Source organism: Solea senegalensis, linkage group LG12 (assembly GCF_019176455.1).
Source record: "Solea senegalensis isolate Sse05_10M linkage group LG12, IFAPA_SoseM_1, whole genome shotgun sequence".
NCBI classification, from domain to species: domain Eukaryota; kingdom Metazoa; phylum Chordata; class Actinopteri; order Pleuronectiformes; family Soleidae; genus Solea; species Solea senegalensis.
Genome location: NC_058032.1, coordinates 7,713,822 through 7,729,626, shown reverse-complemented (window position 1 = coordinate 7,729,626; position 15,805 = coordinate 7,713,822). Strand labels below are relative to the sequence as shown.

Here is a 15,805-nt window from a genome sequence, read left to right as displayed (position 1 = left end):
GCAGTCACTCGTCGCCAGATGGTTACACTCTACTCAGTGGCAATATCACGGCTCTCTGAAGATTTAGTGCTCTAGTGTCTACCCGTTGTTTGTGTCTTTTCTAGTTTAACCAACTCCTGTGCTCTCCTTTTGCTGTCGCCATCACCGACATCTTACTGTCCTATTCCATTGTTCTTTGGTTGTTAATAAATAGTCAACACTGCTACATGTGTGCTCTTGGATCCTGAACGGTCCCGTCACAACATCTGTCCAGATAAATTTTACATGAATACATTTATAGAATAAGTGTATGTTTGTTTCCGTTGCAAAGGTTCAACACAAATTTTTGTATTTTTAAGAATGTGGTTTATTCACTTCACTTACTTCACTCACTTTCAGTGGCGCACACAGACATTTGGAAGGGCAGGGGTGAAAATTAAAAGGGCACCTGCTGTGCACCAGTGGGGCAGGTGCCACTAGTACGGTTAAGGTAGACATGTCCAAAGTGTCGGCAAGAATTATGTATACGCAAGTTCAGCAATTGGTTGGTTGGTTGGTTTTCTTGGCAGTTGGCATCTGTAAAGTTGCATGTTTGCCTCTATTGTTATTTCTTATTTATGTTCAGAGATTGTTCTCATCGCTTTTTGGTCCATCTTTGTCCATGTTTGTATATATGTATACATTTGAATTAAGATTGGAAAAAAATACACGTCTTACGTTTTCTATTGCAAGAGGTAGTTACTGTTTTAATGTAAGACTAATGTAAGACAAGGTAAAAAAAAGGGTTTATGAACATAAACCATGGCCAACAATATGATGAGATCAGAAAGAAAAAAACAAGTTCAAACAAAGCACAAAAGCATCATAAATACAGTCCAGTTCCATCTTCTGTGTCCTCGTGTGTCCGCCGTCAGAGGAGGCGTCACAACGTCTCCTCCATGTCATCCGAGCCAGGGTTTATTTTCAGTGCGAAATTCGAAAAAACTAAATAAAAAAGCAGTACTGGTCACACGTTCTGTCTCTTTTTACAATCAACAATATGAATGCGTAATTACAAACATCACACGTCACTTGAACACATATTCACACATTTAAATGTACGTGAAAGTCATCGGACACCCCCCGTAAATGGTACATTCCACATCCAAAACAAATATGGCATATGAGCGGTAAATGTCAGGCGAGCATCTTTGAAGGAGGTGTGTCTTGTCTTTCAGGCCGAAAACGAAACCTAACCTCGGCGTGTGCGACTTTAATCCCTGGAAAAGCTTCGGTAACACGAAACGCGAGTGTTGCAGTGACCCTCAGGCATGGCGGTGCAAATATCAACTCTATATTCATATGTCAGAGCCCTCCCTGTGACCGCCGGCCCCCTGTGCCGTGTGCGGGCTGACTTCCAGAGAGCCAGTGTCAGGTTCAATCTCACTGTCGCCACTGGACGCTCCCACCTGGGGGGACAGCCAGCAACAGGTCCCCTTCGCGGCCATATTAAGACGTTTTCAACAACACAAGCAACAACAGAAGCTTTTCAGAAGTCCAGTCAGGGGAACGGTGCCTCCTCACCACGGTGGAGGAGAGGGTGGCTGCTGGGTAAGGTGACCGTCGGTGCGGTCATTGGAGTGAGCTCAGCCGCCCTAGTGCAGTCTCTCCACACCGGGACCGTGGCCGCCATGGCCCGTAAAGTTAACCTGACCTCCGCTGATGGAAACTGGAAGGACACCAAGGGTGAGACAGACCCTTCCCAAACGAGAGGAGATTTAGATTCTAACACAGGATGTTCTGGCAAAACACCTGTTCATCTTTCACTGCCTGATAGATGCTTATAGTGAGTGTATACAGTAACATAATGCCAGTTAAATTCAAAGTATGGTCAAAAAAGTCTGTGAAGTCTGGCAGCTCCACACATTTGAGTTTTCTCAGTGTAGCTCTGTTCAGATCTTGTGACGCCCACTGACATTGCTGTGATTTGTTTTATTTCAAGTCAGATGGAGGCAACTGCAACATTGCATTAGTAAAGCTGCAACCAGTTTGGAGTATGACTGATAACTGAAAGAACGCTTCTTGGCCCCCGTCAGCCCCTGCTTTCCTGCTGTAGAACACAAACACTCCCTAAGTCAGCTCTGTTAAGGCATGTTTCCACCTTAAGCAATCATTTCAAATGAACTGGCTCCCATCTGTTCCATTTTTGGGGAGCCTTCCCTTGGGGTGCCAGTGCAATTGTACAGTATGGGTGGAGCTAGTCCCACAACAGTCAGCTGATTGGGGCGACAGAAAAGTGTCACTCCCTTGCGAGCAGTGTTTCTTCGAGGCCTGCAGTCTATTTTTATACAAAGCTTGATGTCTTGTTGCCAAACAGCCACAAACCGAGCAGAAAAAAATAGCGTTGTTGTCTGTTGTGTTGTGTTCCTTTTAGTTATTTGTTGTCGGCGCATCTGTAAAACATCACGCTACATATCTCACTGACATGGCCATCAGGCACAGCACACACTCTAACAAGTAAAAGTATTACTTTTTTGTTTTAGCTTGTTTATGACGACAAAACAGGCGGAATAAGAACGTCACTAAAAGTTACACGCTGCAGCTTTAAACTGGCAACCACTGCATTTAAGAAAAATTGATTCTAATGATGATACAAAAAGGATTACATCATAGAGGTTCGTTCATACAAAAGATGAGAACTGAATGAGTAAAATTATTCTAATTTTGTGTCTATTTTACTGTGTCAGATCAAAGTACTAGTCAAGATAATTTACCATGTCCTCAGATTTGTAAAAAAAAGTGCTAGTTTGGCTGCAGGTTAAAAGAATAACACACTTCAATATATCCACTACCAATCACTATGATGTTTGTGACATACTGTGCCGTGTTATACTGTAGTAAATATTGGGCGATATGGCCAAGGAGGTAATTATGACAGAAATGGTCAAAATCAAGCAAAATGTATTTCAATAAATGTCAGATAATTATTGATTTTTCTGCTCCTCGTGAGTTGGAGAAACCATTCAATTGTGGTTTTCATTGTCATCAGAGACAGAAGACATTAAACAGTGAAACATTTTGTTAATCACAATGTATTGACATGTGACATGAACTTTTGTTGTGAATGAATGAAGTTTGGCAACTGAATTGAAGTTTTTGTTTTGAATATTGCTTTCATAGAGAATTATGTTAATATATACAAGCAGTTTGAGTTATTATATGACAAATACAACAGAAGTTAAATCACTTGTTTTGTCCCATTCATCGCCAGGCTCCTTTCTGCTAAAATGTCCATGATTCTCCCTTTTCAGTCAAGAGTAAAGATATATATTATTGTTTTTCTGACATATAATTTCCTGTCTTGTCTGTTTTCCCTCTTGTCTCCTGCAGAATTCCTGCTGTCTCTGTCAGTGAAGGACAGGCGTCAGTACTACAGGACAACTGACTTTGTGCCACTGGACGACATTCCAGTGTGGACTCCCTCTGCAGGTCTAACATCCTGACCCAAAACAGTCAAAATCACTGTGGTGTTCACTCAGGATGTAAAGACATGTACACTAGTGTTATCGAGGCACTTATAAAATTATACACCAAGAGCAACTCCAATTTATGAGTAACAGAAATATTTTGTGTGGGTAATGGGATATACAGCATACTGAATATACAGTAAAAAAAAATATATATATATATATATATATACATACATATATGTATATATATATATATATATATATATATATATATATATATATACATATTAGTTGGAGACACAAAACATTTATATAGACCATCAGGTATGTTGTTGTTTTAGTCAATTTGGATTCAGTTACATTTTGTGTCATGCCACTGAATCTCTTGATTTTTATAGTCTGGATTACCAAAATTCTGGTGTATGTCATTATCAGATGGTCCTAAGCCAGGCCTCTACCCAAGAAATGAAAAGTTGGATCAGAAGATTTCCCTCTACACTGGCGACATCACCAAGCTGGAGATTGATGCTATTGTTAATGCAGGTATGTGTGTGTGTAAATAAGCAGGTTAGTCACTGAAGATCTTTTTTCACACACTAATTACATACAAAAATGGCAAAAAAAATGTTTCCATCTTAAGTCGTGTGTATAGCAAATGCACACGTTACACACATTCACACATTATATATGTAAGTGGCTGAGAACATGTGAAAACACATTTCAGTTGTGGAGTAAATAAAGACTGCAGACAGTAGGATTTTTTATCCTAACCAGATTAACTTACATCTAAAGTGTGGCTTGAGCCACACACCCCCCTCAAATGCTGTACCGATATAAAAACACAAAGTTGACTTTATCAGTCCGTGTACAGTATATTGTTAAACTGCAACCCAAAATTATGAAAATGTTGCTTCTCTACAGTTTGTTTGATCGTTAGGTTGAATACCAGAGTGTATACATTAATATTCTGTACAAACAATGCAGATACACCCCCACAGTGTCAGAGCAGAGAATGTGGGCTAATTTTACACAATTTAAAACAGAATTTATGAACACTTTTTTTAATAAATAAAATGTGGCAACACATTTTCTCGTGGGGAGGCAAAGTCAGAGGAGATAGTTTTTATCACTTTACACAAGGGCTGAACAATTTTGACTAAATATCTAATCGCGATTATTTTGACTGAAATTGCGATGTGATTCACGAAATGAGAGAGAAAGTTAATTATTCAAATTTTAATTTGAATAACATAGTTTCAAAGATGTGAAAGATGTGTGATATTTGTGCAGATCGGTGAGAAACAAAGATGTTTTCTTCAGTCTGTAGAACAGTCAGGAGGACAATATTTAATCTAAAATGGTCATTTGACACATCATTTATTTTGAAGAAAGATTGCCCCTCCTGCGATTTAAAAATTGCAGTAGGCCGTATAGTGATTTTGATAAAATTTCAACTTAATTGTTCAGCCCTACTTTACACATACGTTAATTTCATCAGTTTGCAACAAAAGTAAATAACACTCAACAAAAGGGGAAGAAAGCCACTGTTAGGTGGATTAGGGTTTTAATCCTGAAAGGATTAGGGTTTTGTGCAGTGATTTGCATTCACTGTATATAAATATTGTACCAAAACACCTGTGAGGGCGATGTTTGCTGTGATTATGGGTTTGCTGCTTTCTCAGTGTGTGGGGGAACAACTGCAATCTCTTATGTGGTTACCAACATAGTGGGAAGATTTAGTGTTCATATAGCCTAGAATAATAAAACAACGGCAGAATGGCTGAGAATCAAAAGGACTGGTGACAAATTCCCTGGAAAAATCAAAAGCAGGCAAAGCACAGCAGTAACGTTTATAAGAACTCTAAGTGCTAAAAGGATTCGGGACTGAATTCTTTGGATTGAAATAGTGTTTTAGTGACAGTCACTTCGACTAAGTCAGTCACAAAAATGTTTTTTTGTGTGAAGGCAAAATCAAGTATCAGTTTATGCAGTGAATTGTTTCATTTGGAGACCACATCATGGTCAAATTACTATTCTGTGAAGGCATAAATGAAATAGTTTGAATGAATGCACAGTAGTACATAGATCCACAAAAATGTTTGGTAAGGGTCACAAAAAGAGTGATTGCATTTCTTTTCTTTTTATGTGATATTCACTTCCAAGTCACCAGACATTTGAGATCAAACCTCAAAGTTTGGGTTTGACGATCATCATTTTCTTATACTGACTAATTTTCTGTCGAGCGATTGAGTTACATTCTTGTTTACAAATTTGTGTTTGTTTTTGAGCCAATTCTGAAACAAAAATGCTGACATTGCAATGAATTGCATTGAAACGACAAAGTTATTATTATTTTAGATCTACAGACAAAACCAATGTTAAACAGACTAGTTAAATAGTAGCAGATGTACAAAGACCAACAAAGTTGACCATTAGATGGAGCCACAAACCAGTTAATTTACTGAAGACCTTTTCACACAAGGGTGTTTGGACAACTGGAGTAAATGTAATCGGCGTCTTGGCTTAGATGCAGCACCAGAGGAGAGTGAAGCAGGCCATCACACCTAAATGATGCGTGATGATGAGACTATAGCAGTAAATGATAACTTTTCACTGGCAGTTAACTGTCAGCAGGTGTATGCTATTACAGAAACCAGTGAATATGTGTTTATTGTTTCATTTGTGACATTAATGCTTGTGTGTGTGTGTGTGTGTGCTGGTGAGCATTAATTCCTGCATTCTGCTCGCAGTAATTATGTGTACACGAGCAGTAGCGAGTTGTAATTTGCCTCTGTGTGGCTGTAGAGGCGACTTTGCCTCGTGTTTTACAAGAGCTTTTACAGAGTCGCACGCCGCAAAGTGGCATGGAATTAACAAGAGGAAACAGCCAGTAAAGTGTTGTGTAGCCGAGAGGACGAGGCAAGGTGATGGAGGGAGCATGAAAAACACTTGGGCGTCTGAGGAAACATGACAGAGAGAGAGAGTCAGCACACTGCCGGACAAAAAGTGTGGAGAGTGAAAAGAAGATAAAAGAGAGGTGGGATGAGGACAAAGGCTGGTATTTAAATCTCTGACTGCATTGCCATAGCAACAAGCGGGTACGGGGTATCCACAAAAGATTTTCTGGCAGCAGAGTTGTATCGTCCGTCTATGACTGATTGGGCGACAAGCTGACTGTCTTCGTGGTGATTTTGTTGACTAAGTGGCTGACCTTTTCATTTGATGACCAACTGAAGCTACTAAATGACTAAAAGACTTCGAGAGTCACACAAAAAAAGACAGAATATCAAAGCGTCGGACATTTAGAGGAAAAAAGAACAATTAGTAAAGTATGGGCAGTTTAAACTCATTCAATAATGACACCCAACGGCATTCTCCTGTTTCAGATCTAACAGCAAAGCTCCAGGCCACATACAGTAGCACCTGTGGTTTCTGACATGTGGAGGGGGAGTGTTGTGGATTTTTTGGGGCTTTTCTGAAAGGCCTTGAAGTATCATTTAGCCCCTAAGGCTGCAAACACTCAATTGTAGCCAACTGTGGCCAGTTATACACTGTACTGGCAGACTGGTTCACAGTGTGATTGTGTGCGTATGTGCTTGTATGTACACGTTTGTGAGGACCAAAGATGCATACACCACTGGAAGTGAGTTTGGTTTTTGCCTCATCCTCACATTTAAAAGGGCTTTATCAAGGTTAAGACCTCGTTTTAGGGTTTAGGTCGGGGTAGGGCTGCTCGAAAATGTAATCACAATTATTTGGATCAAAATTGAAATCAAGATTAGTTCAAATGATTATTCATTCACTTGAACTTGAAATTAAAGGAATCTATTGTGTGTAAAAAATAAAGTGGCTGTAAACATGGCATTTTTGAATTTACCTTAAAATATCTATAAATTATTGTATATTTCTTCCACTGAATGAATGTGTGTGTTCTATTTTTGCCTGGTGAACGAGCGGGACAGAAAGTCAGACACAGTTACAACATTAAAAGTGTTGTTTTCAGAATAAAAGCCCCTTGTTTTTGTAATTATTGTTTTGTTTCGAAATCTTTTTGGGGATATAATCGCAATTGAAACACAAGTTTCGATTAATTGCACAGCTCTAGGTCTGCGTTAGAGTAGTTAAACCATGGTTTATCCTTGTAGATATCCAAGTACAGAAGCACCAGAGGATATGGTGAATTAACAAATGGAAACGTGGTTATTTTCTGCTCCTGTCTGTTTAACTTTTCTTTCAGGACCAGTTGCATACTATGTGCTTAGAACAGGGTACAAAGGAAAAAAGTAAAATATGTCTGTATGTAGCATACAAGCAAACGAAAATAGGGATCAGTAAGAGCCAGAATCCGACGCACGAACCTATTCCTTAGTCAGTATTCATTGATCAGGTAAGCCTGGCGTTGCAGGGAGGCTGGGCCGGTGCTGTTTGTCGAATCTTTCGCTCTCAATAAAGATTGGATTTACAGTAACTCTCCACTCCTCCCCCTTATCCTCCACTCCTCCCCCTTATCCTCCACTCCGCCCCCGCTCCCTCTCCCCCCTCACCATCCCACCACACTTTTACAGCCCCTGGCTCCTGCCCACTCCTATAAAACACTATAAACGTAAAAACCCACAAGCACTTAAGAGCCGTCCTGGTGAGGAGGAGGTGGGAAGGGGGGAGTGTAGGGGGAGGAGCAGAAACATCCTCCTCTTTACACCCCTCAATCACTCCGCCCAGAGAAGGAGAGGAAGATGGAGGGGAGGATATATTGTCTCTGATGGGCTAGCTGATTAAGATGGATCGCACAATGAAATGTCGTCGGATTGATGAGATCCTGGAGTGTGTGTGTGTGTGCGCGCGTGTGCGTGTACGGCCTCTCAGCAACTAACTTTGCATTAAAACCTTCTTCCAAATTGATTAAATGCAAATTTGCTTAGCTCTACTGAGCTGCATTTTCATTTGCAAAAGTTTTATTTCTCATTTCCATTCCCACACTTACTGTACTTTCAGCCGGCGTATTGTTTATTGTGTTTGACATTAAAGACCATTTATTCTGGCCTTACTTTTCCCTCCGCATAGATCTTAAATATAATTGAAAAATATATTTAAAAAAAAAACAACCCAAGACTGATAAATCCACCTCATATTTTTGTGTAATGTGCTTTTTTTTTCAGTGGAACTAACTCTGAGTGTGAGGATAGGCTGATAAATCTTTGAGGCTAGACTGTAAAAAATAAAAAAAAATAAAGAAGGCTGCACAATTTTCATTTTGCTGAGAGTCTGTGTGTGTGTGTGACATATGATTACATGGACGACTGCATTTATGCCCCACCTGTGCACATGTGTCGAGACCTATTAACAGATCACATACATGTACATCTGCATGTGTACAACTGTGCACAGCTGCAACCGCGTGTCCCAGAAACAGACAGCACTCATAATTCTGGCTCATTGAATGTGCGTCTGCACTAGGGTTGAACATCCATCCATTTATCCTCCACATGAGGGCCACGGGGGTGCTGTAGCTGACATAGGGTGATAGGCGGGGTACACCAGGCCACATAGAGACAAACAAATCCACTCACATGTTTTTTTCTGGACTGGGAGGAAACCGGAGAACCCGGAGAAAACACACACGTGGAGAAGTGCAAACACCATGCAGAAAAGGCCCTTAAACCCGGGTCTTCTTGTTGCAAAGGCAAGCGTGCTAAAAACATTTTAGATTAAATATTGTTCGGATCTATACACATCATATTCTGCAGACTGAAGAAAACGTCTTCATTTCTCACAGATCTGCACAAATATCACACAGTAATCATTTTGAATATGCTATTGAGATGAAAATGCGAATAATTCTGTAAAAATTACCATTCCTTCTCATATCGCAATTTAAATAAAAAATAATAATCGCAATTAGATATTTATTCAAAGTCGTTCAGCCCTAGTGTGTACCATGATGTCTAACGAGGCGGCGCACGAGTGTGCCGTGTGTCTTTTGTGCGCGTCTTGTGTGCACTGCGCAGGTGTTCTATTGTGTGTTTGTGCATGAGGTAGGGTCTCCCAGGTTTTCATCTGCAGGTCAGAGATAAAGCTGCTGGTTGGCACTGGAAACACACTCACTGTGGCAACAGCTGAGAGATACAAGATTAGAGCCAACGGACATGATAGGCAGGTGGGGAGAGAGAGAGAGAGAGGCAGACTGTGAGAGAAAGTGTGTCTGAGAGAGAGAGAGAGTGGACAGACTGTACTGTAACTTCACAGATAAGAAACCTAGAAGGAAAGCACTGATGGATGGATGAGGGGATGGATATAGCAAAGATGTGACAGAGAGAGGAGGGACAAGGTCAGAAAGCAGGTGAAGGGCAACAACACTCAATATCTCGTCTGCAAACTCCACAGAAAAAAAAGAAAGTTTTCTGAAAGAGGAACACGGTAAGCCAGAAGGTCAGAAGGAGAGCATGCAAACTCCTCACAGAAAGGCCCACGTTTGAACCCGGCATCCGAACTGTTGATCTTCTTGCTGTGAGGCAGCGGCGGTATCCACTGCTCCACCATGTGGCCCACCCCACAGGTTTTAATCAACCTTATTCTTTGAATTGATTTATTTTATAGAGATGCAACAAGTAGTTAATCGAGCTGAAATTCACCTGCAGACTGTGTGTCAATGCTTCTTCTGTTTTAGGCATAAATGTGAAAGATTTTCTGGTTCCGTTTCTTTATGACTTGAGTGAAAGTGCACTGTCCCTTTACGTGAGGGCGGTCGCTTCCTTCTTTCTACAGCTCTGTGGGGAAGCCTGATGTGCTTCTTCTGACATTGCAATACTGTAGCTCAAACAGTGTAAAATATTAAAATAAAATGATCTCAAACAAGTGAATTATTAAAAACCTTCCTACTTTGAAAAATGTGTCACCTTGAATCGAAATACATCTGTGCAGTAGAAACTTTCCAGTATCAGCTTAATTTTTCATTATTACAATGTTCTGTATGTGAGGATGGATGCATGGGGCCATCATCAATAATTGAACATCATTGTTTTTTTTGAGCTTGGATGTTTCCAACGGGTGCAATGTGAATTCGCCCCAGCGGTGAAGCATCTTTTATTGATTCTAGTGAAGTCCAGAGCTGATGATAGCATATAGCTGTAGTGGGGCAGGTTGTGGGGCTCGGGGGGGGATTACAGATGATGAAGATATCTTGGTGCTTGGAAGACATGGATGACTGGACTCAGGCAGACATACTGCAGGACATCGACTAGGACAGCTGGAGCAGAAAGGTTAGAGGGTTGCGGTCGGGGATTTTGCAGAGTGATTTCAAGAGGATAAAATAGGCAAAACCCTTGGTTCTGCTGCTATCGGGCTCCTCACAAGAACTTAGCCTAACAGTGGCACGGCCTCATAATCTTCCTGTAAGGCTTTGGCGATTCTCTGCTGGCTTTGTCAGTCGGGCTTAGCACCATGCTCTGCGCCAAAATCAGTCTGGCAAACATCCCCGCTTTTGCCACGCAGCTAAAATGTCTATGGCAGATTGTCAGGCCTGACTTTTTGTTTTAAATTGCTTCATAGTGAGTAAAATTATTTTTCAGATTGTATTTGAGCAACATTTTTCTCATTTGAATGGGACATACAGCAAGATTATTTGGTTGCTTTAGCACTTTAGAAAGGATTTTGTAAAATCAAGACAGGGATTAAGTTACCCCCCCAGGAACATTTGCTTTGAATACAACCACCAACCACCTTTTACAGTCTCTAGTGCTTGTTGTATGAACATCATTTAACAGTAACATTATAATACTTTTTGTCAGTAATATATTTTTCCACATGAATGTTTTCAAAGCACCATTTCTTCTGTAACTGAATAAGTGAATGCGAATAATTGGACTGCTCCATACCACAGTCATTTGGCGACTCAAAATATTCAGCCTGGAAGCGTGTCAGACCACCTAAAGTAACCGTGGTCCAGCAGAAAACACTGTGTGAAAAGTTGATTCTCGTGACTGAAATAAACATGAAAGAACATGCCACATAGTTTGGAATCCGTTGTTTTTTAATTTCCAGTCCTCCCACTGGATAAGAACAACAAGCATTAGGTCTTTGCAAACAAGAGATGTGCACGTGTTTGGAGTGAGGGATTAGAGCTGCTTGTTAATGACCACTTGAGATGCACGAGGAGATGCTCTCCAATGTCATGTGTGAACTGATGTACTCAGAGCTGTCCATTTATGATTAGATCACCCAAGACTCGTATTAATATCAGGTACGAGCAGGGCCTCTGTCATCGAGTCACTAATCTAAGTTGTTAATCAGGGCAGGCGAGTTGTTGTCATGTACGCGCCCTCCCCAGTCTCGTACCAGGAGTCTGAGGTGGTGATGAAAAGCCCAGAGCAGAGACTTGCCGTGCTGCTGTGAGCTCCCACAGCCTCCACACTTTGTGCTCTCTATCTCTCCCTCTGTTGCAGCTACCATACATCTCCCCCTGAGCTCTTGTCAGCTCCTCTTAGGACAAGCTCATATTACAAGATGCAAAATGTCACACCAAGTTTCAGTCGCAGACAAATATTTAAAAAGTGTGTGTGTGTGCGCGTGTGTGTGTGAAACGGATAGTAGAAATGGGCCTTGATATATTTTATGTGCATGTGTTTTGCAGTGTGCCTAAATTAAAAAGAGATAAAACTAAATCCTTTTTCCCTCACAGTCTACCTTTCAACATGAGTAAAAATTAATACGCTGGATTTGTATTGTTTACTCAAACATATATAAAAAAAATTAGATGTTATACTGCTGCTATCAAGCTGAACAGCTTATCGATCCCTCATGAACTGCACTCTCTCCCTCCCTTAGTAACTCTACTCACCTCCTTAGCTCTAGTTCCTATAGCAGTATCCCCACTGAGCAGACTTTGTGTTTGGGAAGCAGCAGTGCTAATGGACACACTCTCAACTGTTGGTACACTCGAGCACTTACAGAGGCAAATTGGCATTGCCGATGCCGCTTGCATTTCAGACTAAGCAAGTTGTGCCGTCAAAACTTTGTCCTACTCCATCTACTGTACCAGCCACTAACCCAGGAACAAAACTACTGTGTTGGGCATTAAGTGGGGTTTCCTTAAATGGAGACATACAGCAGCTCTTGCTGCCCGACGTGAGTTCTCCTGGCACAATGGCGACAGAGTTTGTGCGTCACAACTTAAAATCTTTAATAACAGACTGCACACATATGAAAAAAACTTAAACAGTCAGTTCTGGTGTGTGTGTGTGTGTGTGTGTTTGTGTGTGTGTGTGTTTATCGTAGTGTATCACACAGTATACCTAAAACTCTCTTGGTAAATGCTTTGTTGAATTGCTGTTTTTTTAGTGATTTAAATAAGCTCTTAACATTATTTATTATTGATTCGGTTGCCAAGTACCATAATGATTAATTGATGATTCCTTGAGTTTATAAATTGTCAGAAAATGGTAGGGGAAAGAAGAATATTTTGACACTTTTTCCACATTTGAGCCAAGAACTCAGAACCAGAACCCAGAGGCAATTTCTATTGATGCACCGATATGACTATTTCCGCCAATACCGATATTCACATTGCTGCTATGGCCGATAACCGATATCGATATCTTTTTAAAAAATTTTTTGAATGTCTTCCTTTATTTTCAAAACATGTTTTACCTCCAAATAACAAGGTCACATAAGACACAAGTAACCAACTACAAGTACACTACAAGAAACCTTTACCACTTGTAGCAAGTGTGTAACTAAATTAAAGTACAGTTTAACTCCCTCAACTCACTAAACTCCTGTGAGAAAGTTTGGATCATAAATTACAAACATTAACATGAATAAAAATAATACCCTGCCAAAGTTACTGTAACCGAGATAAGGGCGTCTATACTGGGTACGTAAATAAAGTCAACAACCCTTCCTCCCGGCAACAACAACCGCGCCACTTCCCTTAACAATAAAACTACACAACAGATATGAGAAACAATACCTGACAAGCTCTACTAAGAGCTGCCATAATAAAAAAAACATGTTAAAATACTTTATCAAACTTGCCAGTATTCATGGCAACCAGATATTTATTAAATTGCAAAACATCGGAAAAGTAGCGCCAACTTGCCAGGTTGTTGCGGGGTTCAATATGCTCTATCAACCGTCGGAACCCTCGGCTGGTCGTCAAGAGCAATCATTTCTATTACCTTGATCGTTATTGCCCTGGCCACTGTCTTCCTTTGGTCGAGTCCCAGCTGCGCTGCTTTCTTTTTGTCTGCTGCCTAATGTTAATAGCGTTAGCTTCCTGCTGTTGTTTGTGTACTTCTGGGTGGCGGTTTTTCAAATGACATAATCAAATTTGTGGTATTGAATGACTTGACGCGGAACCCTCCTCGCATTACCTCGACTTTGCAAGTGTTGCATAATGCTTTTCGCGTATCTTGTATCGACACCCTGAAAAAACGCCCACACCGCTGACATTCTCTCTCCTCAACACACACACACACACACACACCTTGTGCTGCGCTTGTGTCACTGACACTGTCATATGCCCAAACAAATGCCGCATGGCCTCCCTTTCCCGACACACAAACAGCAATTAGACGGGTATAAACATCGGTTGTTAAAATCGGCACAGTTTTACTCATTGGACCGATGCCGATATGTTAAAAACCAATATTTAATATAAGATACCAATATTAATGCCGATATATCGTGCATCCCTAGCAATTTAATTTTTTTAAATCTTAAAATAGCCAGCATGTTCAAACATGAAAAGTTGGTTCTCAGCTGGGACGAAAAAAAGTAACATCATCAGTGGGCGTGTCATATTCTGGGGTTGTGAAGGCAGGCGGAAAGTAGAGGAAGTATGGAGATTTTGCCGGTGTTGTGTTTACTTCTGCATGAGTAATGTCCCCCCACTTTGGTTCCTCTTAAACTGGTGTGAATGTGGGCTGGTTTGCCAGAAAGCACCAAGGTTCTGAGGCTCCACAACGAACCAGAACTGTGCCCGTTTTAAAGCACTACCAGTTAAATGTTGAGTTTTCTCCACTTTTGCCAAGATCTCATCAAACTTTTTCATTGTGGGAACTGTTGGGCGTCTCTATTATAATTGTAATGTCTTGAGTAAGGTCTATGTAAAGTGCTTTATGTATTTTATGAATTGGCGCTAGTATACAAATAAAATTGAATTGAGAACATCCAGAGTAGAGGCAGACATATTCAGTTAAAACTAACTTTTATTTGTCAAAGGGGAAAAAGTAGACTATATTGGATGGTAAGCAGTCGTAAAAGATATTTTTACTATTACCATTTCTTTTAATTTTTGTCAGTCAGACAAACATTCAGTCAAATATTCAGATTCAAAGCATGGGAGCAGCAAACATTTTGCTATTTTTGTTTGATTACTTATTATCACGATTAATTATCAACATTCCCGCTGATTCGTTTTCAGTCAGTCAAGTAAAAGCAAATTATTTCATTAACACATGCTAAATATGTTTGAGCCCGTAGTCACTCATAACAACACACTGCTGGATGGATGTTTTAGCATTAGTGCAAAACCACTGGGTGCCATATTTGATTCACAGCCACCGTGAGCAGTGACAAACACATCTGTGCACCCTTTAAATAACTGGATTTAAATGTGCAAACACAGCTGCTACAGTCTCAAAGACAAATGTTGTGCAGTATAATGTATATTTTTTTCCTCACAAAGGTGAAGACTAGAGCAGTGGTTCTCAAACGTTTTGGACCAAGTACCACCTGAGAAAATATTGAGCTAACACCATTATCACCACTGTTAAAATACAGTGGTGTAAATAGATCGAGGAAAATCGTCTATAGACTTTTCACACGAGGCAGATTTATTCCCGATAAGATAATTCGCTCCCTCATCATCCTCCTCTTCCTCACACATACTTCACACACTGGTATACCGAAAATGAGATGGAGGGAGAGATAAGGTGACTCTAACTATTATTATTTGTTTCATTTATTAAGCACTCCGGTCAAAATTCTTCAGCTCCACGCCGATCACCCTCGTATACACAGTAGAGCAGTATTTTCCTCCAAGTTCCTCCAGTATAGCTTGTGGTCCCTGTATGGTAATACTGCCTCTGCAGGGAGCGATTTTTTTGAGCTGTAGTAGTATCTCTATGTGTTTTTTTAAACTCTCATATGAATAGGAAATTAACATACCCAGTTGAAGTGGCTCATTTCTGATGGTACATTAAATTAAAGGCCGTAGGCGTATTTCATTTCTTTCAGGCTTTGGAGAAATCTGAGCCCCACCAGTGTGAGGAATCAGTGTTTAAAAGCTACTTTTTAAGTGAATTTGAAACATTTAAACTGTGTTGGTGAGTAATGAGAGATTCCCGCCTGTCTTTTCTGTCTGAATTTATTATATATAC

At 40.4% G+C, this 15,805-nt stretch overlaps 1 protein-coding gene across 3 annotated transcripts in view; it reads left to right on the top strand.

Moving 5' to 3' along the window:
- The first annotated feature begins 1,146 nt into the window (after nt 1-1,146).
- The window catches only part of macrod1 (mono-ADP ribosylhydrolase 1), a 113,181-nt gene continuing 98,522 nt past the window's right edge, over nt 1,147-15,805 (top strand). For 2 of the 3 annotated variants that reach the window (XM_044041168.1, XM_044041167.1), the window contains exons 1-3: nt 1,147-1,704; nt 3,349-3,447; nt 3,864-3,971. In XM_044041168.1, coding sequence (XP_043897103.1) covers nt 1,290-1,704; nt 3,349-3,447; nt 3,864-3,971 — 622 coding nt within the window. In that variant the 5' untranslated portion in view covers nt 1,147-1,289. The remainder of the gene's footprint in view (nt 1,705-3,348; nt 3,448-3,863; nt 3,972-15,805) is intronic. The other variant, XM_044041166.1, reaches the window with a different exon arrangement.